Source organism: Squalius cephalus, assembly GCF_949319135.1.
Source record: "Squalius cephalus genome assembly, chromosome: 11".
Lineage (NCBI taxonomy): Eukaryota > Metazoa > Chordata > Actinopteri > Cypriniformes > Leuciscidae > Squalius > Squalius cephalus.
Window position 1 is genome coordinate 25,397,337 of NC_137132.1, and position 27,877 is coordinate 25,425,213.

The 27,877-nt window shown below is 39.0% G+C and overlaps 1 protein-coding gene across 1 annotated transcript in view; it reads left to right on the forward strand.

Annotated features, from left to right (window-relative positions):
- The window catches only part of aplp1 (amyloid beta (A4) precursor-like protein 1), a 54,991-nt gene extending 30,392 nt beyond the window's left edge, over nt 1–24,599 (forward strand). The window contains 17 exon segments of the mRNA XM_079885407.1: nt 3,467–3,652; nt 7,339–7,388; nt 7,390–7,466; nt 10,858–10,970; nt 11,297–11,493; nt 13,917–14,242; nt 14,541–14,668; nt 14,762–14,836; nt 16,208–16,366; nt 16,914–17,042; nt 18,276–18,375; nt 18,457–18,624; nt 18,757–18,780; nt 18,910–18,977; nt 19,610–19,675; nt 20,274–20,417; nt 21,597–24,599. Coding sequence (XP_079741533.1) covers nt 3,467–3,652; nt 7,339–7,388; nt 7,390–7,466; nt 10,858–10,970; nt 11,297–11,493; nt 13,917–14,242; nt 14,541–14,668; nt 14,762–14,836; nt 16,208–16,366; nt 16,914–17,042; nt 18,276–18,375; nt 18,457–18,624; nt 18,757–18,780; nt 18,910–18,977; nt 19,610–19,675; nt 20,274–20,417; nt 21,597–21,695 — 2,109 coding nt within the window. The 3' untranslated portion in view covers nt 21,696–24,599.
- Nucleotides 24,600–27,877: the final 3,278 nt, after the last annotated feature.

Sequence of the window (27,877 nt, forward strand, 5' to 3'; positions counted from 1 at the left end):
ACATGACAATGAGTTCACTGTACTAAAATGGCCCCCACAGTCACCAGATCTCAACCCAATAGAGCATCTTTGGGATGTGGTGGAACGGGAGCTTCGTGCCCTGGATGTGCATCCCACAACTCTCCATCAACTGCAAGATGCTATCCTATCAATATGGGCCAACATTTCTAAAGAATGCTTTCAGCACCTTGTTGAATCAATGCCACATAGAATTAAGGCAGTTCTGAAGGCGAAAGGGGGTCAAACACAGTATTAGTATGGTGTTCCTAATAATCCTTTAGGTGAGTGTATATATATATATATATATATATATATGTATATATATATATATATATGTATATATGTATATATTTATGTATATATATACATCCAGCCAGTTGTTATCTCAATAAACCCCGATAGGGTGATCATGGTTTTGCATCACTCTGAAGGGGTTTATTCTGCGATAACAACGGTTGGATGTAATTATCCCGCTTATTACACGGCTACTATGTCATCCAGTATGTCATAAGTGTATAATTATACATGAAATATTGATCTGAGTTCAAATATTTTATTAGCTCTTTGAATGCAAAGCTTCTGCAGAGAGATCATTTGCTAGCGTGGCAAGTTGAAACTAGATGAAAATTTAAGGGATATAGTACAGTCATACCACTTATTACACAGCATTTCGCCACCTAAATAATTATGTGGATAAGAGATATTGATTTGAGATTAAGATTGAGATTGAGATTTTAAATCATACCTGTTTGTTATCTTCTAATCCATTACAGTGTACAAAACAATCGTTGGAAAATGGCAGCAGCTGCATTTGTATGAAACGAGAGAGAGCGAGTCCACGATACTGGATGACATAGTTAAACAACTGTACACAAAATATTGATTTGAATGATTTGAGTTTTAATATTTTATTAGCTCACCAAACGCAACATTTCCACAAAGAAAAAACGTTCCTATAGCAAGCGTATAACGCTGCTGACTTCAGTGTTATCTGTTTTCAGCGGTTGTTATCGAGGAATAATATACCGCTATATAAAAATACTGTTGAATTTTTCTTCAGGTGATTTTGATATCCAATTCTGGTTGTGTGTCAGGATAAGTGAAGCTAGTGCTCTGTCTGACACTTTTAAACAATCTGCCTCTCTTCAATTCAGTGTCTGTACCCTGATATAAATTTGACTCTAATTTATAGACTTAATCCAGGATAAATCACTCCAGCGCAGACAAACCCCAGATTAACGATGCTTTTGAAAGGCGCAGTAATTCTCTCTTCTTCAATGTCAGTCGGTCGTCAGGAACGATTCTTGCGCATGTTGATCTTATTTTGTTGCCTCAAAATCTTTGTTATTCTAATATTTTATAATATTTATTTAAAAGCATTATTATTTTTATTTTGTTCTTTTTCTATGCCATTTGTTTTAAGTAACATTTATATGGTCAACATACATTTCTTCACTTTCTAAATTAAATGTGACCAGCTATCTGATTTGATTTGATTTGCTTTGGGATTATTAAAGTGAGTTAAGTAAGTAATAACATTTTTGTCATTTTTACATTTTCTAAGAGGCTGTGGATTACATTGTCTGCTACATCTAATATATATATATATATATATATATATATACTGTATATATATATATATATATATATATATATATATACATAGTATGTGTGGCTTGTCCCTACAGAAGACAAATGGCATGCATATAATATATACAAACAACAGAAACAAACACTTGTTTGTTCCTCGTTGCAGAGAAGCGATTAGTCTGTACCGCTACTAAGCCTTAAACAGTGAAATGGGTAGATAGATACCGAGATGAAATGAAGCCTCTCCCCTGATTAGACTTTCTCTTCTCGCCTGATCCCTTGTTTCCTGCTCTGTGTTGCTGTACTCAAATGACCTACAGTGGTCAATGAGCTTGTATTAACATCTGACTCCAGCACGGGGTTACTGTTTGCTCTGCATGCGTGACTGTCCCCGGGGCCCTTCCTCCAGGAGTGCTGAACAGATTTCAGATCAATACCTACATCCTTTGCCAAAGAGAAAGGGAGGATGTGAATGAACTAGAAACTGAGTGATGTGAGAGAGAGGGGCGAGAACCGAACGGATCAGGAACTGAGGGTGTGTTCTCAATGGCGTACTCTTACTATGTCACGCAGTATGTATACTGTGTGTTTTTACACACCTGAATACTATATTTGCCTATAGTAGGCTTACTGTATCCCATAATGCAATGCACTTTCAATTCTCAATAAGATGAATGATGCAGATTTTTTTTTTACGTAACTTTATTTTCCATGTGTAATCCAATTTTATTTCCACTGATATTGAACATACAGTTCAAAATGTTGCATGCTGTGGACTGTACAAATAATATTTGTTTATGTATTGATAATTCATATTTTATTTAATATAGTGTTTATTTTATTTATTAATGCTATTTATTTATTATTTATTATTTATGTATTAATATTTATTATTTATAGAGTGTATTTATTTATTTTTTATTTATTTATTTAAATGCTGTTTACATATACAGTGCAGTATACACAGTTTACCATTCCCAACTCAGCCGGAGATAATCAAGAAGGGAATGCGGGAAGTGCACTATGTAGACAGAATAAATACCTTAGAAACATATTCACAGAGAAAATGGCAGTTTGTTTTGATGACTTATAATGTGCCTCTTCTGCCTTTTTAAAGATAATCGTTCCCCCTTTGCCCTTTTGTATTCGTTAACATTTTTATTTTCGCTTGATGGGTGAGCAGACATATTTGCAACTAGTATCCAGTGATAAAAGCTGTTGCTGTGCACATCTGCAGCTCAATGTCCTGTCATTGACTGTCCTACACGCACAGGTTTGATGGAAGATGGATAAGCTGCATTTAGGGTTATCAGCAGGTCTGGCTTGCTGGCTCAATTTGAAATTCAATAATGAGGCTCCATGTTATATTTCCTCCTCGCTGTCAGGGAAGTGATAACAACTGTACTCACTCTTCTTCCCTGTCTCCGTGTCTCTCCTCGTCCTGTCCTTTCCACTTTCCTATCGCTCTGAATTTTTGCTGGCCTCAAATATTTCTTATCACTCTGTGGTTTGCTGTAATAACAGGCAGCCAGGCTTAACTTGTTTTTATCAGGAATGTAGGCCACCCTGAACAATCTGAGTTCTCTCACTTTCTCAATACTACACAATATATAAAGTTTGCATATCTTCTATAGAAGATAAACGTGTTGTATACACGTTTCCTCTTGTGTTTGTCTACTATATTGTAATGTATTTGAATAGGTTGGCACTTGACTTGACTTCTTGCTTTGGTTAGTTACAAGTCTGTTTGTGCAAGAAAGCCCCTGCAAGGACATAATAATATATGTGTACAGCAAATGCAATGTTTTAATGTAGAATTCAGAGTCACTTTGACTTTGAATCAGCATAAAATTCAAAATCTCTCTCTCTTTTTCAGGCTCTGGCCATGACGGAGGTGAATGGACCGGTTAGCGGTCCTCGTGTGGCAGAACCTCAGATTGCCATGTTTTGTGGTCGTCAGCTTCTACACATGAACACTGAGAGCGGACAGTGGGAACCAGATCCTCAGGGGCGACAGGGATGCTTCACCCAACCCAGCAAGATCCTGTCATACTGCCAAGAGGTGCGATTCTATTCTTGTTTTGTTTTGTTTTGTTTTGTTTTGTTTTGTTTTGTTTTGTTTTGTTTTGTTTTGTTTTGTTTTGTTTTGTTTTGTTTTTTTGTTTTTTGTTTTTTGTTTTGTTTTGTTTTGTTTGTTCTGTTCTCTCCTGTTTATTTAGTTTTGAGCTTTGTTTGCAGTATTTTTGTGCTCTGCTCTATTCTATTTTAGTCTAGTCTTTTCTACTTCGTTGCGTTCTGTTCCATTTGTTTTTAGTTTGTGCTTTATTCTCTTTGATTTATTTTGTTTTGATATTTATTTACTACATTTTGTTTTGCGCTCTATTCTTTTCCATTTTAGTCTTGTCTTTTCTATATTTTTACTATCAATTTTGTTTTGGTTTGAGTTTTGTTGTTCTGAGCTTTGTTTACAGTATTTGGTTATGTGCTCTATTCTATTCACTTTTAGTATAGGCTTTTCTATTTCATTGTTCCATTCTGTTCCATTTGTTTTTGTTTTGTTTGTGCTCTATTATCTAATATTTATTTTGTTTTGAGCTTTATTAACAGTATTTTGTTTTGTGCTCTATTCTATTTTAATCTAGGCTTTTTTTATATTTGTATAGTCAATTTTCTTGTTTTGTTTTGTTTGTACTCTATTCTCTCCTATTTATTTTGTTTTGTGCTCTATTCTATTTTAATCTATTTTTTATATATATTTGTAAAGTCTAAAACACAAAAAATATGTTCTCTATTCTCTCCTATTTATTTTGTTTTGAGGTTTATTGTTTATTTGCAGTTTTCTGCTCTGTTCTATTTTATTTTAGTGAAGTCTTTTCTATTCCATCATTCTGTTTCACTTGTTTGTGTTTTGTTTTTCAAATTGATTTAGTTTGATTCCATTCTATTGTTTTGTTTGGATTCCATTTTGTTTTACTTTGTCTTTGTTTTGAGTTCCTGTTCTGTTCTATTACATTGCTGTTTTTTATCCAGTGGATCACTGTTATATGACGTATTATATTACGTCCTCTTTTTTATTGTGTTCTTTTGAACTCATGTTCATTTCAGTCAAGCACAGAACATCAAACTCAGCGCACCAACATTAGCATGCACTGTGATTGGTTTAATTACTATGTGGACAAGCATCCTCAAACAAAACTCCACTCAAGCATATTCTCAAGGTGAACGCTGAGGGCAGCCTGCTCTAATATTAGCATTGTAAAACAAGACTAAAATGTGCAACGGCGTTTATGTGCATACACAGGGAACTCGATGCAAATCTCTCTCTAACTCTTCCCGTATTAAGTGTGCAGGATAATGGCCATATTTTTCACTATCAATCAGCAGTGGAGATTTATGATCTCCGTACGCCTCGGGCTCAAACATATTGTGCGGCTAATGTGACTGTATTCTCTGACTCCTAAGAGGATTGCAAGTTTTCGTTCCCTGTTGTCTCATCTAGAGGAATTAGGGATGAACAATGATGACTGGTTGTTTTCCTCGGTTTTTCATCAGTTTACAGCAGCGCTTCCGAACACACTTCCGTGTCCCTTAAGGATATCAACATTGCAAAATAGCATTCCCCTGCATCCCTGTAGATTTGCAATGTTGTACAATGCCAACTTCCATTGCGTTCTTGACGCATAACGAGATTGAAAAATTCCACGCTTCTGGTCATCCGATATATCTCGATTGCCAAATACAGCAATGCGTCTCGCCGAATAAGATTTGGCGTATTTCATGGCTGAAATCAGCGCACAATACTCTAAGCCTGTATTATTGCGTGACAGCAATTCTGAAAATTGAGATGTCAGCCTGAAAAAAAAGCTGTTTTGTCTCTCTGTGCGCTTAAAGTGCCAGCAATGTCTGTCCAACCTTGTCTGAATCAACACACTGTCCCTATAGCTCCACAGTGTAAAATCACCTCGTTGTGCTCTAATCTGGGCTGAACCAGTCAACCAGTGATTCTGACTAATGGCTTTTAAAAGCATTATTGTGCCTGCGTTCTAGCCTGGCACGAAGTGGCATATACATAAGCTAGCTGGCACGAGTGACATCAAAATGGAATGAAGAGGCCAAACAATATGTCATTCTCCTGGCTGGATGAGGTTTAGACTAGCAGTCTGCCAGTGGACTGCGGCCTCATTGCCAGAGTGTGTTTAGAACATAATAATCCCTTCCCATATGTCTGTAAGATTACACTCTCACTTGTTTCAGCCCAGTGCCAATGGTTTCGACGCATGCATATACCCAGGACAGTACTCTATTTTCAAAGAATATTTGCAAATACTACTCTACATAAATTCGAACGATATGTCTCCTAATTAAGCATTAATGGACTCAAGGTTATCCTGTGACTATATTTACAGCTAAAGGACGTCGAAATGCAGCACATTGTCTGCGCAAACCCTTTAGCCTATACCTTAGGTACAAAATATTTAAGACACATTTTCATTGTTTAAGCAAATTCATCCTTTCACTAGAATATCCTTGGTAAACAAATAAAAATGGGTAACTCGATGGATTTTCACATCCATTTTAATATATATAGTGTGTGTGTGTGTGTGTGTGTGTGTGTGTGTGTGTGTGTGTGTGTGTGTGTGTGTGTGAGAGAGAGAGAGAGAGAGAGAGAGAGAGAGAGAGAGAGAGAGAGAGAGAGAGAGAGAGAGAGAGAGAGAGAGAGAGAGAGAGAGAGAGAGAGAGAGAGAGAGAGAGAGAGAGAGAGAGAGAGAGAGAGAGAGAGAGAACAGAACACTCTGTATGAAACATGTTGAATATTTACTCACAACTTTCAAGTAAAAGGCCTTTTTTTATGTGTAACTGACCTTGTCTTGTCAAATCTGATCTATATATAAAAATATATAGTGAAACAAACCTAATGTGACAGTTAAGTATATTCCTGAATATACGTACATATCTATCCATTTTTCCCTCTTTTCCTATACTCCCTCCTATTTGATTCAGTTTATGATTTTAGTTTGAATCATAAATAAATCCTAATAATATACAGATGATTCAGTATGACTCAGTGCCCCTGCAAACATGTTTTGAAGGTGAGGCGTAATTGCTTTGGAAATTCGTGAATAATACGCAGTGAGTTTTCTGACGCCTCTTGCTGGACAAACACAGAAATGTTTTTCTTCTTCCTTTATTAACTGTAAAGTGCTGCAGTCCTGACTCAGCGACTCCCTCTTGTGGTAAAATGAGAGGTTTTACATTAAACAGTAACCTTCAGCTAAAAAAAAAAAAACCTTCCATTATTTATTTATCTGGCTTGCTATTAATTGCATGTGTGGTTTAGCTATATGGTCATATAAAAAGACTCCCATGTGCAACTGCACTAAAAAAAGATTGTAGTAGATACAATTTTCACTCAGAAAGTGGTAGTGAATTTCACAAGAAATGGCATGAAATTTTAATGTAGAATGGAAAAAAAATCATATTTTATAGTGTACATTTTCAGAAACAAGATCAGAAATAATTAATTATTTCACTGTGCAGTGATGAATTGTGGCCAAATGGCTTCCATGGATCCTTATCCGGAGTGGTTTTATTTATTTTTGTCCCGTTCCTTCTCATCCCCTTGTTCTTATTATTTTCTGCATGCTAAATGTATTATTCCTCTGTCCTTCTTCCAACTGTTGTGATCCTGACTCCTGTCCCCTGCTCTTCCCTCACGTTTGTTTGTGTCTGTCGTTCGCCGTATGTCAGATGTATCCAGGACTGCAGATCTCCCATGTGGAAGAGGCCTCATCTCCAGCCCATCCAGGGCTGGTGTAAGAAGGGCTTGGGTAAATGTCAGACACGCCCCTTCATCGTCGTGCCCTACCGTTGTCTGGGTGAGTCACAAACACATCCTGAACAGTTTATAATCCCAGACATCCCATCAAGAATGCTGTAAAGACTAGATTTACACAGCATCATCATATGTAGTTTGATGTAAACCTCAATCAATAATGTGTTCATACACCTGTTTATGCGGTTACATTCTTTGATGGAAATTAATTAAAGGAACAGTTCACCCAAAATAAAAATTCTACTATCATTTACTCAGTTTATTTGGTGAACAATTATTTTAAAGTGCCCCTATTACCTTTTTCAGATATTACCTTTCATGCCATGTATGTTATGGCTGTTTGTGAATGTAAAAAGTATGAAAAGTTTAAAAGATCAAAGTCAGCGATAAATGTTATTGTCGACCTAAATAAAAGAACCGATTCTAAACTGCCTGAAGCGAGTCGTCAGTAATTCAAGTCTTTTCTGCACGAGCCTATGTAGGTTTGTAACACATTTGCACAATGCCAGCTTATGGTCTTCATTGGCTGCCCGTGAACAACATCTACTTTGACCCTCCCTCAAACGCTGTAATTGTAGCTGAGGCCTGGAAGAGTTTAGTTTGTGTTGTCGGCATATTACGAAGATGCTATTTTCTGCTTTCCGAAAGCAAATTAACTTTGCATGCACTTCCAAAGGACGAAGACTTGTGCTTGAATTGATATGGGAAAACCGACGTTATCGTTACTGTAGGTATCACTGTGTATCAAGCGCAGCCTCCGGAGCTGAAATTCAGATATGGTAATGGAATTTTCGTTTACGTCATGCCCTGTAAGCAGTAGACAGACAACAAACTGGGCCATCTGACCAATCAGAGCAGAATAGACCAATCACAACAGACTGGGACATCTGACCAATCAGAGCAGAGTAGACCAATCACAACAGACTGGGACATCTGACCAATCAGAGCAGAGTAGATTAATCACAACAGACTGGGACATCTGACCAATCAGAGCAGAGTAGATTAATCACAACAGACTGGGCCATCTGACCAATCAGAGCAGAGTAGATTAATCACAACAGACTGGGACATCTGACCAATCAGAGCAGAATAGACCAATCACAACAGACTGGGACATCTGACCAATCAGAGCAGAATAGACCAATCACAACAGACTGGGACATCTGACCAATCAGAGCAGAGTAGACCAATCACAACAGACTGGGACATCTGACCAATCAGAGCAGAGTAGACCAATCACAACAGACTGGGACATCTGACCAATCAGAGCAGAGTAGACCAATCACAACAGACTGGGATATCTGACCAATCAGAGCAGAGTAGACCAATCACGACAGACTGGGCCATCTGACTAATCAGAGCAGAATAGACCAATCACAACAGACTGGGACATCTGACCAATCAGAGCAGAATAGACCAATCACAACAGACTGGGACATCTGACCAATCAGAGCAGAGTAGACCAATCACAACAGACTGGGACATCTGACCAATCAGAGCAGAGTAGACCAATCACAACAGACTGGGATATCTGACCAATCAGAGCAGAGTAGACCAATCACAACAGACTGGGCCATCTGACCAATCAGAGCAGAGTAGACCAATCACAACAAACTGGGCCATCTGACCAATCAGAGCAGAATAGACCAATCACAACAGACTGGGACATCTGACCAATCAGAGCAGAGTAGACCAATCACAACAGACTGGGACATCTGACCAATCAGAGCAGAGTAGACCAATCACAACAGACTGGGACATCTGACCTATCAGAGCAGAGTAGACCAATCACAACAAACTGGGCCATCTGACCAATCAGAGCAGAGTAGACCAATCACAACAGACTGGGACATCTGACCAATCAGAGCAGAGTAGACCAATCACAACAGACTGGGCCATCTGACCAATCAGAGCAGAGTAGACCAATCACAACAGACTGGGACATCTGACCAATCAGAGCAGAGTAGATTAATCACAACAAACTGGGCCATCTGACCAATCAGAGCAGAATAGACCAATCACAACAGACTGGGACATCTGACCTATCAGAGCAGAGTAGACCAATCACAACAGACTGGGCCATCTGACCAATCAGAGCAGAATAGACCAATCACAACAGACTGGGACATCTGACCTATCAGAGCAGAGTAGACCAATCACAACAGACTGGGACATCTGACCAATCAGAGCAGAATAGACCAATCACAACAGACTGGGCCATCTGACCAATCAGAGCAGAATAGACCAATCACAACAGACTGGGACATCTGACCTATCAGAGCAGAGTAGACCAATCACAACAGACTGGGACATCTGACCAATCAGAACAGAGTAGACCAATCACAACAGACTGGGACATCTGACCAATCAGAGCAGAGTAGACCAATGACAACAGACTGGTCCATCTGACCAATCAGAGCAGAGTAGACCAATCACAACAGACTGGGACATCTGACCTATCAGAGCAGAGTAGACCAATCACAACAGACTGGGACATCTGACCAATCAGAGCAGAGTAGACCAATCACAACAGACTGGGACATCTGACCAATCAGAGCAGAGTAGACCAATCACAACAGACTGGGACATCTGACCAATCAGAGCAGAGTAGACCAATGACAACAGACTGGTCCATCTGACCAATCAGAGCAGAGTAGACTCTCAGAATGGAGAGGTTTAGAGAGACAGAATCCTTTTTAAAACAATTTAAGACACTTTTAGAAAAGAGGTGATGCTGCAGTGTATATTATGAGAAAATTGAATGCATGTAAACCTATTGTAGGAAACCATCAAAACAAAATTAGGAGCCTTTAAAATAGCATAATAGGGCACTTTAACAATGGCTTGATGTTTCTGAGATTTCTTAACTTCAGTATTACAGCATCGTTTGTAGTACACTGTACTCTGCAATGCCGTACAAATATGTTATATCACAACCAAAAATAAATAAATAAGTTATAAATCTGTTGGCTCAGTACTAATGTTGATGAATAAGTAATGCTTATGCAGCTGTTTGCCTCCGAGGAGCTTTTGTCCTTGGTTTTTGCTCACATACTGCACTTATTTTAAGTTCCCACCCCTTATATTTGCCTTATCAGCTCACGGTGGGCACAGTGCTTCTTTTTTTGTTGTCTCCAGTATTATCTAGCTATTTTCTCATTCATTTGTCTTGGAATTTATTTATATATTCCAGTCATTATCATAAAAGTGGGGTGTTTTGCATTTATTTAATTAGAAACACAGTAAAAACAGTCACAATTTAAAATATTTTCTATTTTAAAATATATTTTAAAATGTAATTTATTTGTGTGAAAAACTGCTTAATATTTTTTTGGAAACTGTATTTTTTTTCTTGAATGCATGTTTTATTAATAATCTTTCTTTTTTTTAATGACTGTGATTTTATTATGTTTCTCTCTTTTTCTGTCTCTCAGTGGGTGAGTATGTCAGCGATTCACTCTTGGTCCCGGATCGCTGCCGTTTCTTACACCAGGAGCAGATGGATTCTTGTGAGAGCTACGTGTACTGGCACAACATCGCCAAAGAGGTAAATAATAAAAGCTCACAAAATTACAACCCTTAAAAAGTATTGGAAGAGCTGGAATTCAACTCTAATAGCTTCACATCTTTAATGGTTAGTGTGATGCCTGTGAAATTGCAGTCGCCCGCTGTGATCTATGATCTTCTTTTTCTCATTTCCTCTCTGCATTATTACCAGTATCTCCTGGTGCTCCAGGTTTTTCCATTTGAGTTTTATAGGTCATTTCACCCTGACATGTACAAGCAATTACAAAAAGATAAAAAAAAGAAGAAATAATGCACTTTTTTTTTAAAGCACTGCTGCAGTCATTCATCTTTTGCCCTGATCATTAGGCCTGCACAGCTGACAGTCTGGAGCTTCATAGTTATGGGATGTTGTTGCCGTGCGGTGACCGTTTCCGTGGGGTGGAGTACGTCTGTTGCCCCGGCAGGGCAGGATCGAGTGGACGGGGCGAGACGGAGACTGCAGACACTGTACAAGGAGAAACAACACCCCTCGTCTCCATGGCTGGAGAAAAGGTTGTCACAAGGTAAAGAAGTTTTGTGGTCCGTTAATCATTGCTCATATCAACACGTTCATTTGGTTCTTCATTTTGATTTTATAGAGTGTCAAAACGCTTTATATAAGAACCGTCCTTATTTTCACCACAACTGACTGTTAATCCGTTATTTAAATAATTAGCATCATATAAGACAATGTTTTGGGAGTGACAACAGCATTTAAATGCAGGTTTGAATCTCATCATCAGTTATGATTGACACTGATAACTAGAAGAATCTGATTTCAATTCCTCTTCATGATTCTGGTTCCTTAACAGCTCCATTTATGATTCTTTTAGGAATAACTATTAAGAAAATATAAATACAATTCCATTAACACTAGAAGTGCCAGAATTCCATAACTACTAGAACTGCCGCAAGCGGTCATTTTGACCGCTAGATTCCAAACTCTATATCTTTAATGATAAATACCCAATTGAGAGATTAATGCATTTATTGTATTAGGATGTCTTTTAAAAACAAAACAACACCAAACTGTACATTTAAACGAGTTTAATTATACATTTAAAAATAAATAATATCCGTAGATGTCCTGAACAAAATGACGGAGTAGCCTATGTTTTCATGTTTCCACTGTTCGATCGCGTCCGCGCCCGCCGACACACACACACACACACCATATTCCAGCATTGCAATCTTTACATTGCAGCCTGTTCATTATAGCCATAATAAAATATAATAATAAAATAGTCAACCTAACATATAAAAATTCCACTGCTTTGTTTGTCAGTAGCCTACAATTCGTACCATTTTGCGCACGTGAAGAGGATGATTTTTTCCGTTGATATTGGAACATGAGGGAAGTACAAAGCCTACAGTATAATAAAGAATAGTTTACCATCCAAATACATCGCAAATGTTGAAACATTTTGATTCTAATTAGCCTAGAGAGTTACGTGAGCCTAACGCCGCTTACTTTCACTTTCGCGTATAAAGTATTTCATTTTGGCTTGTTCATAGTTATTTTTTCATTCTTGTTCTGTTCTGAATATCATTACATTTAAATTATTTGTTGTTGAGTATGTATTTTGTACCACATTTTATTGTTGTGTATATTGGTATAGCCTATAATAATACCGCGAAATTCAGTGCGGTCAATATGACCGTCTATGGCCGAAATAGGTAAATATGTTCATTTGTTGTTTTGCCTTATGTGTAATTTATATGAAAAACATTTTAAATGAAAATACAGACACTTTTAGGAAAAGTCAGGTACCCGCAGGATTGTATTTATTTTTTCAACAAAGTTATTGCAGATATAAAATTCAAAACGGTCAAAATGACCGCCATGGCAGTTCTAGTGTTAACAAATTATGAGATTGAGATTAATAACAATTCGTTAATTTAATTAATTGTTAATTTAAAACAATTCTTGCAAAATCTTAACTCAACTAGACTCAATAGATTCTCAATAGACTCAATAGGTTCAGAAATCAGACAACTGGTTGCAGTGAATTTTGATTCACTAAAAAAAACACCTAATAAGAGTCATCTATTCTGGAATCGGACTATGCTGGATGGGCTGAATGTTTTTGATCATTAAAAAGAACAGACTTGTATAATTCTTTCATCTTGGAAACAGACTGCACTGGTTATGTTGTATGTTTTATTCACTAAAAACAGTCAGCTCATAAGAATCATTAATTCGGGAATCAGACTAGACTAATTACGCTGTATGTTTGATCCAGTAAAAAGAATAGACTCGTATGATGCTTTCCTTCAGAAATCAGACTACACTGTTTAAGCTGTATGTTTTTAATTCACTAAAAAGAACCAACTCTTGTTCGGCAATCAAACTTCACTTTTTGATTAACTAAAATAATTAACTAAAGAATCAGACTACACTGGTTGAACTGTATATGTTTGATTCACTAAAAAGAATCATCTCAAAAGATTAATTCATTTTAAGAATCAGACTACACAGGTGGTTGCACCGTATGTGTTTGTTTCACTAAAAGGAATTGCCTCATAAGAGTCAATTGCTTTTTAGGAATCAGACTACACTAGTTGTAGTGTATGTTTTTGAGTCATTAAAAAGAACAGACTAATATTAGACTAATACACTGGGTTCCGTTTCCCAAAAGCAATGTAAGCCTAAGTTGATCGTAGAACCAATTGCCACCAATGGTCTCTATGATCAACTCAGGCTAACGATGCTTTTGGGAAACACAGCTCTGGTTGTGCTGTATGTTGGATTCACTAAAAAGAATCAGCTCAGAAGAGTCGTTTGGGAAATAGACTACACTGGTTGCATTCTACGTTTGATTCGCGATTCACATCTCATATGAGTCATTCCTTTGAGAATTTAGACTACACCGATTGCACCTTGACCTACAACTGACCAAATGTGTTAAAAAACCAACTAACTTTAAAATCCTTTCCGCTCGATCAGTGTGAAAACGACGCCACCCACTCCCAGTCCCTCCCCTGAGACGGACATCGAGGAAGACGACATGGAGGAAGAAGAGGAAGAGGTAGTGGAGGAAGAAGCTGAGGAGGAAGAGGATGAGGAGGAGGAGGAAGGGAATGAAGATGAGGCAGCTGAGATAGAGGAAGATGAGGAGGAGGAAGCCGCCACAACAGTGAAGGACCAAGAAGAGTATGAGTATCCCATCGACTCTCATTTCCAGGGCCAAGACTACATGGACAACTTCTACTACGACAAGAACCTCCAAACTGCCAAAGCCTCCACCCAACCTCAAACGCGGATGGACAACCGTGAGTCTTACAGCTGACATTTCATGTGTCAGGAGTCATAAATTGTCTCGCTCACACACACGGACATTCAGCAGAGGTTAAGCAGGATGCATAAGGTTAAATGACGTTGCATTTTTAATGCTTCCTCTCTAATCCCTCTCATATACAGCGATGCTGAAGATTTAAAGTGAACACACTGCTCGTACTGACACTACTTTAGTTTCACTGAGCTGTAGTGATCCTTCTTTCCCTCTTTAATAGATTAATTGATTGAATAATCCCTGATTGGTACTTAAGTCTCTTTCTCTCCTGTCAGTAGTGCCCACTCCTCGTCCTACAGATGGCGTGGATGTTTACTTCGAGATGCCTGGAGACGACAGTGAACATGCCAACTTCCTGCGTGCCAAGATGGACCTGGAGGAACGGCGAATGAAACGCATCAATGAGGTGAGGGAGGCATGACTTTTTAGGTATGAGTATAAGTCTTTATGTGACCCAGAAGAGTGTGTAAGAAGGATGTGACTTTATTTGTGTGTCCAGATCATGAAGGAGTGGGCAGAGGCAGATAACCAGTCAAAGGACCTGCCTAAGTCAGACCGCCAGGCACTGAATGAGGTAAAATAAACACAGTAATTACTGTTTCAGTCATGCTTTTACACTACCGTTCAAAAGTTTGGGGTCAGTACGATGTTTCTGTTTGAAAGAAATTAATACTTGAATTGATGAAAATGACAGTAAAGAATGTTACTAAAGATTTCGATTGAAAATAAAGACTGTTCTTTTGAGCTTTCTGTTTATCAAAGAATCATGAACAAAAATGTATCACGGTTTCTACAAAAATATTAAGCAGGACAACTGTTTTCAACATTGATAATTACGAGAAATGTTTCTTGAGCAGCAAATCATATTAGAATGATTTCTGAAGGATCATGTGACACTGAAGACTGGAGTAATGATGCTTAAAATTCAGCTTTGACACCATAGGAATAAGTTACATTTTTCAAAATATATTAAAATAGAAAACAGTACTTTAAAATTATAATAATATCTCATAACATTACCGTTTTAACTGTATTTTGATCAAATAATGCTTGGTGAGCATATGAGACTTTTACCGACCCAAAACTTGCATTTACATTTTCTACACTTTTGAGAATTTTTTTAATTATTATTATTCTTGAAACAAAAACACTCATAATTTAGTTTCTCCTGACTATTTAATGACTCTTGACTCTTGACACCACATTGGCATAGTTCACGGAGCCCTGCACACAAAATATATATATATCGTGGCAACGAATTAAGAATTCATTCGCCGGGTTAGTAAGTCGTGGCCAAGTTTGATTTGACTAAAACAAAGGAACAAATTATTACAACGTGACCACGATTTAGTAAAATGAGGAAACAAATTTAAATTGTGCGCATGATTTACTTAAAACGAGGAAACGAATTAGTAAAACATGCTGACGTGTTAGAAAGTCGTGGGAACGAATTCTTAATTTGTGGCCACAATATACATAATTTTTTCCCGCATGTCATATTCAGGGCTTTGTAGTGTCACAATCCAATCAGTTCTGAAGGATAAAATCAAGTCCCAACCAAAAATTTTTCCCCTGAATTTCCAGATTTATGAAGTAAAATGGTTTGCAAATGATATTTCACGAGTACTTAGCATACTTTATCATTAAATAATGATAGATTTCTTGATGGTGAACTTGACCTGAAGAAAACTCTTCTTTCAAAAGTGGGTGCTGTTTTTCAGAAGTGAGATTACATTCAGATCTTGCACCATTTTCAAGTAAACACTCCAATTAAGTAATGTTGGATAAAAATCCTGTCCTTCCCTACGTTTTTTCCCTGTTCTCTCACAATACAAAAGTAAAATGTGTTGGGAAGAATGCTGCCTCATGTGTTTACAGTCATTATTGTGACACTTCTCAAATCGTTCTCCATCTCTTTCCCTTTCTCTCTCTCTCTCTTTCCCAGCATTTCCAGTCTGTTTTACAGACCCTTGAGGAGCAGGTAGCCGGCGAGAGGCAGAGGCTGGTGGAGACACACCTGGCCCGTGTGGTTGCCACCCTCAATAACAACCGTAGACTGGCTCTAGAGAGCTACCTGAGCGCTGTGCAGAGCGACCCTCCACAGGTACGACACTCTACCTGAGAACTGCTAACAGAATATTAGCACAATACAATATTTGCTAAAAAAGTAATACAGAAAAATATTGTCACAGAAATAGTAAGAACAAGAAAAGATCAGTATATTTCATAGGTATGTTTGTACAGGAAGACTCATTCAGAATCAGTAATAAAACATCCAGGGTAAAGCAAGACATTTGTGAGATTATATTTCTTTCTTATGTTAGAGAAATTGAGGGCCTGATTCCCTCAGCTATCACATACCTTAACAACAGGGTTTTTTTCTATTTTTTTCTCTGTATAATGTCTTTTTGTATTATATTGGCTATGTTGTGTGTGTTAAACAAGTGCAGTGTTGTGGAAAATAATTTCCCCCTGGGGACAATAAAGTTAAAAGTTAAAGATCAAATCACCTTTTTTTATTGTCAATCTATTGCTTATCCTCTCATAGCTTATAGCATGTGGATGTATTAAATATTGCGTTTCTAACTCTCCCCCACTCTCTTTTTGACATTATTTCTCTTTGTTTTTCTCCCTCACACTCAAACACACAGCCAGACCGTGTGCTTCAGGCTCTGAAGCGTTATATGGCCGCAGAGCAGAAGGACCGACGACACACTCTTCGTCATTACCAGCACATCGAGTCTGCCGACCCCCAAAAGGCTGAGCAGATGAAATTCCAGGTTTGAGACACTATCTCTATCTGTTCCTCCAATGAGACCAATAAGATTTCAAAGTGGGCGGAGCTACCTAGCACAGAATGACAGGAACAAACCATTTTGGTGTTTGTAAACAGTGACGCCATGTTTTGTGGGCGGAGCCTACCTAATGGCAGAATGTGACTGTTCTGCAGTAATAGTCTTAGGGAGCTTGTTTCCGCCACGGAATAAAGTATAGAATATAGTTTATATATCACAATTCCGATTTTTTTCTCAGAATTGTGAGATATACTGGAGTCAAAATTGTGTGAAAAGTTATTTTTCTTCCGATTTTTCTTCTTTCTCAGAATTGTGAGAGAAATATGTTATAGGTTTAAAAGTTATCTATGTAAAATGTTTTAGGTTTAAATTAGGGCTGTCAAACAATTAATCGCGATTAATCCCTTCCAAAATAAAAGTTTGTTTTTACATAATATATGTGTGTGTACGGTGTATAATTATTTTCTATATATAAATACACACACATGCATGTATATATTTAAGAAATATTTGCATGTATATACTGTGTATATATATTTATATTATATATAATTTATATTATATATAAATATTTTATATATAAATAACAATTTTTTAAAAAACATATATGCATGTGTGTGTATTTATATATAGAAAATAATTATACTCCATACACACACATATATTATGTGAACACAAACTTTTATTTTGGATGCGATTAATCACGATTAATCGTTTGACAGCCCTAGTTTAAATATTTCTTGCTGTAACTGTAGGGCTAATACATTATGCCCTCTATGAACTACAAATGTGAATATTATGATAGATATTGTTTACATCAAATTCATGCTTTAATAATAGGCTAATCGTCGCAGGTTTGCTCAGTCCAGTGTGTCCGTTTAATGGCTTGCAAACATAAAAGTCTGTGTTTAGCTTCAAAGGGCATCTTAGATGACGGTGTTCTATAAAAGTAAGGACCATCATTTTTTGTAGTCCGATTCTGAGATCCAATGGCACAACAATATGTTTTCCCTTATTCCGTGGATCTTGCCCATTTTCCTCCACTTGCTACCACTGTTTTTCTGCCACCATAGTGCGCACCCAACTGCATTGACGTCTGCTCCCAAATGATCTACTTATATGTCTTGTCGCTCATTGTAGACATGTCAGATTTATTGCTTGATCTTGTCAGATGACGCAAAAATGAATAAAAAAGCAATGTAATGTCTGTGTTTGAAGGTGTACACACACCTGCATGTGATCGAAGAGAGGATGAACCAAAGCCTGGCTCTGCTCTATAAAGTCCCCGGCCTGGCTGAGAAACTTCACGACGAAATCCGTAAGTGTTTTCGTGAATCCTTTGTTGCCTCAAAGTCCAATAATTCTCAAAATCATTCACTCAATCTGTCTGTCTCTGCAGAGGAGTTAGTGAGAACAGAGAGAGGGGACATCAGCGAACTCATGACCACTTCCTTTTCTGAGACGCGTACCACAGAAGAGCTGCTTCCTGCTGAGAGCGAGGAAGAGCGAGATGATGAGGAGGAAGAGGACAGAGCTTTCCAGAACCGCCCCTACCCACCACGCATCGGTACAACATGCACACATACACAAAACATGCAATATGAGGACAGAAGTGGAGCTTAACACAAAAATAAGCATGTTAACAGTCTGAAAATACTAACTCTACTTTACCCTTTCTCTTTATTTTTGGACAATGTAGACCCCCAGCCTAGCGATAAGAAAGGTAAATACTAAAGCTCTGATCACACCTCCTGTGATATAATATAATCATTTTATAGTTTGTTTTTAGTTATATATTTATAGTGTATATGAAGTTGAATAACTGTCAAGTCACTCTTCTGTCTGTCCACAGTTTCATCAGTAGATGAGTATGACTACACCACCTCTGAGAGAGGACCGACTTATGAATACGAGGAGAAGGTTAGGACCAAATCTACTCTAAGAGACACAAAATAACACATTTACATGTATAATATGTACAGAATTGCTCAGCAAGTGCTTTTATTACAGAAGTGACTTACCAATGGATTGAAATACTAGCTGCATTGATGTCAGTTAGGGCTGCATGATTTGGGGGAAAAATCTATTCTATTTTATTTTGGATTAATCAAGAGCACTCAGTTAACAAAAAATTTCTTCACTTCTGGTGGTCTCATCAAATCACATTGGAAATAGAAGTATAGTCAAGAACATTGCTTTTTGGGATACAGTAGGCCTATCTTATGCAGAATGCACTGTTGTATAAAGCACATTTTGGCAAATGCAGGTATTTTATTGAAGCAGAAAATGTGCTCAGTATACTGTATGTACTATGTACTGAAGTAATAGAGTAGTATGTCAGTATGTTATTCTGAACGAGACCGTATGGGATTTCTGCAGTTTTGCAACTTGACCACTGGATGTCACCATTTGGAGTTTTAATAAGTTAGAATGAACAAAAACTTCACAGATGATATTTCTTTACATGAATTTTCAAATTCCTTTTTAATACCAAGCTTAAGTAGATTTGAAAATGTTTTTCTGTCCCACACCATTAACTCTGTGTTCCTCAGATCAACACCTCTGTCGAGCTGAAGCAGGTGGTCTACAAGTCTCCAGGAATCCAGAGAGATGAGCTGGTGAGCGTTTAAAGGCTTTCATTTGTGAATTCATTTGTTTTGTGAAGTCTAATGTTAAGTTTTCTTCTTTTAGCTCTTGGAAAATTACTGTATCAAACTTTTCTCATTCTACTTTTATGTTCAGGGTAAATGCAAAGCCATTTACTTATACACTTAAAGGTACGGTAGGCAAGGTTTTTCATAACACTTTTTGTTATACTGGTTAAAACTCTCTTCGCATCCTGATAGCAAGTGTTATAAATTCCTGCTCATTCTGAAGGATGCATCAAGTTTTCAGGGCGGGAACATGTGTGACTTAGCCATGCGTACTTACTAGACCATCTCATTCTAGCATTCTAGGGTGGAATCTTGTGCTTTCAAAACTAGCTTGCTATTGCTAGCCTCTCTAAAATTGCCTACCTTTAACTAAATGTTACCATTATGCTTAGCTGAGTTGCACCAGTTCTTACAGGTATAAAAGAACACTAGAGCAGTCAGTAGGATGGATTTCCATTTTATACAAATAAGTAATGCTCCCTAAGGTGCTAATATCTTCCCTGTACAGGAATCTTCTACTGAATGTGAAACTCATTTCCTCTTCTTTTTCTCTCTATCACAGCAGCCGGACGTTTTGGAGACGTTTAACCGCGGGGCAATGGTGGGGCTGCTGGTGGTTGCCGTGGCCATCGCTATGGTGATGGTCATCAGCTTGTTGCTAGTCCGCCGTAAGCCATATGGAACCATCAGCCATGGCATAGTAGAGGTGAGAGTTCAGCTGACAGGATGTCGAAATGGCTTGTTTTTGAAGCAGTACGTTCAAGAAATGGGGTCAAACCCTGACATCACTACGGCTTCTGGCTGTGTTCGTGGTTTTTAATTTGACAGTCTCATGTAAATATATCTTGACCCATTCAAGTAATATAATTAGATTTGGCCATCAATTTCAAAGGAACATGAGGAAGTAACAACCAAACCCCTGAAGCAGCTTCTTTCTGCTATCTGTTTTGAGATCGTCATTTTTGCATTCTGATATTTTGATTTGATAGGGGAAAAAGTATAACCGTAAAAGTGAAAACATGAAGCAAAATGTATTATTTAATCTGTACTAAAAAGTTACATATTCTGATAATTAATGTAGTTTTTATGTGAAATTTGTAAAAGATAAATACAGGCCTCTATGAATCATATATAATGTCAGAGACTTGATTAGGGTTTCTTTTTCAATAATCGCATGACAATTTACCCAATAAATATTTCAATAGACATGAAATAATGATTTTAGTTAAAATTATTTTGAGAAGAGATAGTGGGCTGTTTCTGCTTCAGTTCAGAGCAGGACAAAAAAAAAAAAAAAAAATATATATATATAACTAAGTTGCATTTGTGTAATCTGCAGCTGCAGTTATGAGATATAAAACTGCAATTATGAGAAATAGTCTCATTTGTGCGATATGAAGTCAATGTGAGATTTAAAGTCACAATCAGAAGATATAAAGAGATAAGTGACTTTTATTTATTTATTTTTACTCAAAAATTGATGGCAAGTATCAGTTTAGATGGTAGGTCATTATACACACATGGTAGATAATTATATTTATGTTAAATGATATAATGATGATAGATCATTGTTGTACACAAATATTTGACAGAATAAAGCATGTATGCAATTGATAATGATGCTCTTTGTGTATTTGTAGAAATACAAACATATGCAGATTGCAGCATATATGTTTCGATACACATATATAGTATGAATCTCTAATAATGTTACATTTTGTAATGTTTTTCCATATGGGAGGCTTGCTCAGATCGTAATGATTTCATTTTTGCTCATGGCCAACTTGTTCAAATCTTTCTGTTCATTAATTCTTCCCATTAAATTCACTTATGCTCAATTTTAAGCGATTCTTTTCCTATCTTGTCTCTGTCTCTTTCCCAGCAGGTCGACCCCATGCTGACCCCCGAGGAAAGACAGCTCAATAAGATGCAGAATCACGGCTATGAAAACCCCACTTACAAATTCTTCGAGCAAATGAACTGAGGAGGGTTCTGCAGTCTCAAGGCCATGCCCTCCCCTCTCGCCTCCCGTTTTTCGATTGGGGTTTCCACTGCAACCCCCTCTCCCTCGTACTCTATGTATGTCTATATGACCGATGTTCAAAATGTACAACAAACCCGGCACGTTAATAGGGAGTTTGTAGTAAAACGTTTGCATACTACTCTCTCATCAGGGAGAGAGAACACCAATAAGAGAATCCGCAAACCTCCGAGAGCTCCTTTATCCCCCGGTTTTTGCTTTCGTTCATGAGGGTGTGGCCGTGCCGAGCATGTTCGGCGGTTTTAAAATCTTGGAATAGTGTCACACATTCTTTCCGAATGAATTACGTGTTTCAAAGAAGCTAAACATGTTCGACATGGATGGTTTGTTTTGTCATTTCTATTTTCAAAGCAGAGTTTATTTCATGGTGAATCTGTGATATGAATGAAATAATATATTTTTGAGTTCACTACAGAAACCCGGGAGGGAAATCGAGACATTTTGGCCCTCTAAGACAAACTCTTAGAAAAAGAAACTACTAGACTCATTCTGTTTTAATAAGACTTCAAAAGGAACGAGGTTTGTATTCACATATAACTAAACCATCAAACATTCTGATAGATTATTAGTCTCAATCACACACCGTAAAGAACTGAATCAGTGTTTTAAATGTACCACGAACGTCCATCCAACAATACTACCCGAAAGCTTAGGATATTTTTCTGGTATTGCTTCTTTAAAAATCAAATCTAAGTAATCCGAAGTCCATACGCGTAAAGAAAAGCATGCAAAATTTGGTGTATGATGCTATAACGTACTTGTGTTGGTCCTGTTTCTTGCTTTTTGATAAAAATGAAAAAATCTGTGCAACAATGACGTGTACATAACTAAAGACGTGACTCGAATAGACGTTTCTATCATTAATTTGTATCGACGCAACGTGTGGACAAAAAGATGACCTTGTGCTGCTCACACAGAGAACGAAACATTACCTAACATGGCTGAATGAAAACGGACTGTTGTATAAACCAGCACAAGAAAATGACACGGTATCTCCTGACTGAATGTATCTTCGGTAGACATAGGCTCCATTCACCGTTCCTCCTAACACACCACGGCGGTAAGAGCGTAGGTTAGTTAGCTTAGCTAATCGCTCCGTTTTCATACAGTAGTTGATTTAACCGTCAAGGGTTTGTGTTGCGTGACTGAAACTAGTATGTCGCCACCTGTGAAAGGTGCTAAACAACTTTCACTGATTCCAAAACTGGTTTAAGTTTCTACACGTGTCACTAAGGCCTGAAAATCATTTTTTTTTTATATATATATACATATATATTAGAGGGTTATAGAGTTGTCTGTTTATTGCATTTATGTTCTAGTACATGATAGAAATTTTAAATCAAACTTTTGGGTGTCCGTCGCTGTGACACAAATAACGTAAACACAACAATTTACTGTTAGCCTGTTGTAGAAAGGACATGTCTTAGTCTAAATCTTTTTAATTGTAGAACTTACAGGTTTTTGTGAAGAATACGGAATCATCATTTATATTACGTGACATATCAACAGAAGTGAAACCAAAATGTGGGCCCAGTGTGTTTGTTTTCCGTTTCTGCAGTCCAAAACTACACTTTTATATAAACCAAACCAAACTCTGTCCTGTCAAATCGTAGCTCATATTTATTTTAGAGTTATTTTCTGAGTCAAGATGCACCAAACATAATGACATGATCGTTTGTATTTGATTGCATTGCCTTTTTTTGTCTTTCTTTGTCCTGGAACCGTCACATTTGAACATACCTGAATTGAAACCAAACCACAAAAAAATGCGTGTTTAGCCTAAACGACCTCACAGTTCTGGAACATTTGATTGAACAGAAGCTTCAAGGCATACTACTCATTTTTAAGGCACCATTAGAAACATAATGGTTCATAAATCTCTCCAGGTTAGACTGGCCTAATTCAACACATGGCAGCACTTAAAACGGATCGTGGATGGCCTGCTGTAGTCTTGATTACTCTGAGGTGTATTTATGAATTGTGATCAGTTAACAGTGTGGTTTGATGCCCTAATTTAGGACTCTTAAATAAGATTTCGTACCAGCATCAGGCAGATTTAGGACAATGTATTCAGTAGGGATTGATTTTACGTTTATACGCGTCTTCTCTTGGCTGAGATGACTCATCCCTCTCTTATCCTGAACCAATAGAAATGTAAACGAAGTTACGGATGTTTTAACTGCTGCATTATTGCCTTTTTCAATGCTGTGTTTTGGATGTAATTATATGTATTTTTTATTTAAGTCAATATTAATTGGAGTTTGGGTCATTTGCTATATAGATTTGGACTGTAAACACTGAACGGGTCTGATCAACATCATGCTTTTAAACTAAACTAATTAACAGAGCACAACTGTATCCAGATTGACTCATTTGTGTCCATTCATCACTTCAAAATCTTCCCTTGTCTTGCTGAATTCATTACTGAAGGATCAATACAGTGAAGGTTAAGATGGAAACGCATTTAGCCTAGATCTAATGTGTTGAACATCCAATACAACCCAGTTTTTTCTTTCAAATTACTAGCATGTATTAAAGATGCAGCTTAATAATGTAAAATAATTGGTTACTTTAAAAGTAAAGATGTAATTTGGTGAACTGGTGCTTTAAGGAACTTTACAGAATTTGTCATTAAGCTACTGAAACCAATGCAATGAAATAAGCTGATCTGGAATCATTCTGAATTTCACCAAAGACATGTTCTGGATATGATTGGAAGGCCAAATAATGTGTTGTATTTTTAATTGACATGTATTGTAAGAGCAAGCAACCTGTGAACTGATCTGACTTCTTGTACTTGCATTAAAATGACAATAAAACTAAAAATGACCCACACAGTTTGACTGCGACTTTTAACTTTTGGAGTAGTAGGAGTTATTGTGAACAGCATCATCTTGTCAGCACACTTCTTATATTAACCAAAGAAATGAAACTTCAATTATGTCAGTCATTTTATTGTAATCTAGCCTATTTTCACCACACACACAAAACAATCAGGCTTGATTATAAAAGTCAGGTTATAGCAATTGTGACAAAAGCCATACAATTTTGAAATGCATAATCACTTTTCATTTTAAGTGATTTAAGCAATATAAACATTGAGTGATTTAAGCAATATAAACATTGACAGAGCTGTTTTTTCCAATTGAGTGGGTCGCTCAAGAACTTCCTTGATAAAAGCAGAGAAACAGGACGTACAGGCTTTGTTCATCTATAAAGGACTCTCATTTACACATTTAGATTTCACTGATAAAGCGCATACGGAATAGTTTAATCATGTTGTTACAATAATCATGGTGTCATTCATTTTCATCACTTTATCTATGCTTTTGTAATTGCTGAGGAAGCAATCGCATGAGTTCTCTGCATAGTGTGGTTAAGAGGCCCCAAAAACCAAATGTGCATGGTTGTTGGTAGCAGAATGCATGACGTTGGAAGGAATCTACTAAGTGTGCTGAACTGGTTTATTTAAGTTGCTTGAAGAAATGTGTGAGGTAGTCTTGAGGATGCTGTTTGCAGTTTTTCGGACAACTGGTACTGGTAACCATGTAAAACCTTGCATGCTGCTCATGCATGTGTTTTATTTTTCATTGTATCACTTGTGTCTGTTTTTTATCCATTGCAGAAAATAAGTTGGTCAATCTCAAGACAACAAAATAATTCATCTTGTAGTATCCACCCTTTCATCCATCTCTGTCACTCAAATATTAATGAGAGTGTATTCTTTCTATGCCAATAAGCGTTGTTACGCACTAAAAGTAACCCCTTTTCAATGGTTAACTCATGTTTTGATCAGAACTTCAGCAGCATTAACAAGGTTGGGGAATGTACACATATTGGCAGGAACACTCTTTAAATATTCCAACAGCATTGTCTCTGGTTGATATGAATATCATTTAAGTAAAAAAAACAAAAAAACAAATAGTAATAATTATGTGAGTAAACCTATTACCATTTGAGTTATGCCCTCTTTCAAAGGCACAATGATCTTAACAGACAGTTTGTAAATTTGTGAATTCATTTGTTTTGTGAAGTCTAATGTTAAGTTCTCTTACGAGAGGTTCTCTCGTATTGCGTAAGTATAGCTTACGCTACGGGTAAAGTCATCTTTTCTCGAGATATGAAGCCAAAAAATTATCCTTAATTTTAAATCTTGTCAACGCAGTGCAGCAGCAAGCAGACCTAGAGCAGGCGTATTCGCTTGCTCATTGGCTGCCCTGCGGCAACTGCAGCAGCCTATCGCTGAGCCCTTGGCGTGACGTCACGCCCAATGAGCGCGCTAGGCGCGCTCACGCGTCACGGCCCGTCAGAAGGGGCGTGGTTTAGCGTATAAAAGAAGGCTCAGAGGCTGCTTTCTCTGATTTTTTGTCTCTTCAGCGAAGCTCTCCGCATCGCTGGACTCTGAGGAAGCCGCCGTTGAAACAAGCGCCTTGCAAGCCGAGGATAGTCTGAGGAAGCTGGTCGTCTTCGCCGCCTTCAGCCATCCCTGCCTGCTTCGCTATCCGGCGATTATATCCTTTTCATTGCATTGATTCAATATGCCCTGCATTTCATGCAAAGCTCCGCTCAGCGACAGAGACCGCCATGTGATCTGCGTTCTCTGCCTGGGTCGTGACCACGCAGCCCTCGCTCTCTCCGCGGGCGGCTGTGATTTGTGCGAAGAACTGCAGATGTCGACCCTGCGGGCTCGCCTCGCCTCGTTCGACGCTCTCGCTGTCTCTCCGTCTGCCTCCACCGGGCCGCGCAAAAAGAAACGCCGCTCTCAGAGGCCACCGGAACCCGCAGCAGTTGCTGAGTGCTCGCCGGAGCCCCTCCCTCGAGCCTCGCTATCTCCCTCTCCCCCCCCTTCCCGACGCGCAGCGGCCGGCCTTCGCCCGCACTGCCGTCGCCTCAGGGGATGAAGCGGACGACGCTGCTTTATCGGACAGCTGTTCTCTCATGGCCTCGGACAGCGAGGCATGGTCGGGGTCTCGCCGCTCCGCCTCCTCGACACAGGAGTCCGGCAGGTCCCGCGCCAGTGTCGACGCAGAACTTCTCCGCCTCCTCACCAAAGCGGTCGACCAACTGGGACTAGACTGGTCCCCACCGAAGGCGCCGTCCAAGGCCTGCAGGACCACTTCAGCCCTCGTCGGCCGCGCTTTCGCTGCCGCCGGCCAGGCTGCTTCCGCCCTGCATTCCATGGCTGTGCTCCAGATCCTCCAAGCTGATCTCCTCCGCGATCTGGATGAGAGAGGCCCGGATCAGGCTACACTGACGGACCTGCGCAGCGCGACGGATCTCTCGCTTCGCGCCACTAAGTCCGCTGCACAAGCCATCGGAAGGTCCATGGCTTCGCTCACCGTCACCGAAAGGCACCTTTAGCTGACGCTGGCGGATAAGAGCGAAAGTGAGCGCGCAGTTTTCCTCAACGCCCCGCTCTCACCCACCGGCCTGTTCGGCCCAGCGGTCAGCGGGATTGTGGATCGCTTCTCGGAGGTACAGAAGGCGTCGCAGGCTATGAACCTCTTCCTGCCCCGCCGCTCGAGCTCCGCTGCAGGCTGCTCTCAGGATCAGCCTCCTGCACGCAGCTCGTCACAGCGCTCTGCTCAGCCTCCGTCTTCGCGACGCCAGGGCGGCCGCCCTAGACAGCGCTCAGTCAGCCGCCGCAGACCGCCTCCCCCCCGGGGACCCCGGCCCAAGATAGCGCTGAAACCTGAGCCCGCGAAGTCCTCCTAGCAGCCGCAGGGAGGAAAAGATGGCTGAGTCCCGCTGCGGCCGGACCGCCATCAAAGCGCCTAGCCCTGTCAGTCCCCTTAAAAAAGGCTACTGCAGTGGCTCACATCGCAGCCAACGAGCCAGTAATGCAACTCGCTCGCCTGCACACAAACGCCGCTGCGCGCCGCCCCATCTTCTCTGATACAGGTTCCCCATCCCGCGCAGTGCGGCGATCTGAACCCAGAGACCATTCGACCCCTAGCGAGATGTGCGAAAGCATGGCAAGCTATCCAGGGCGTGTCAGAATGGGTGCTGAATACTATAATGCACGGCAATTCGCTCGCCATCCGCCGCGCTTTCTAGCACGAACCGAGACGAGAGTGAACACAGAAGTGGCTCATCTGCTTCAGGCAGAAATACTGTAGCAAAGC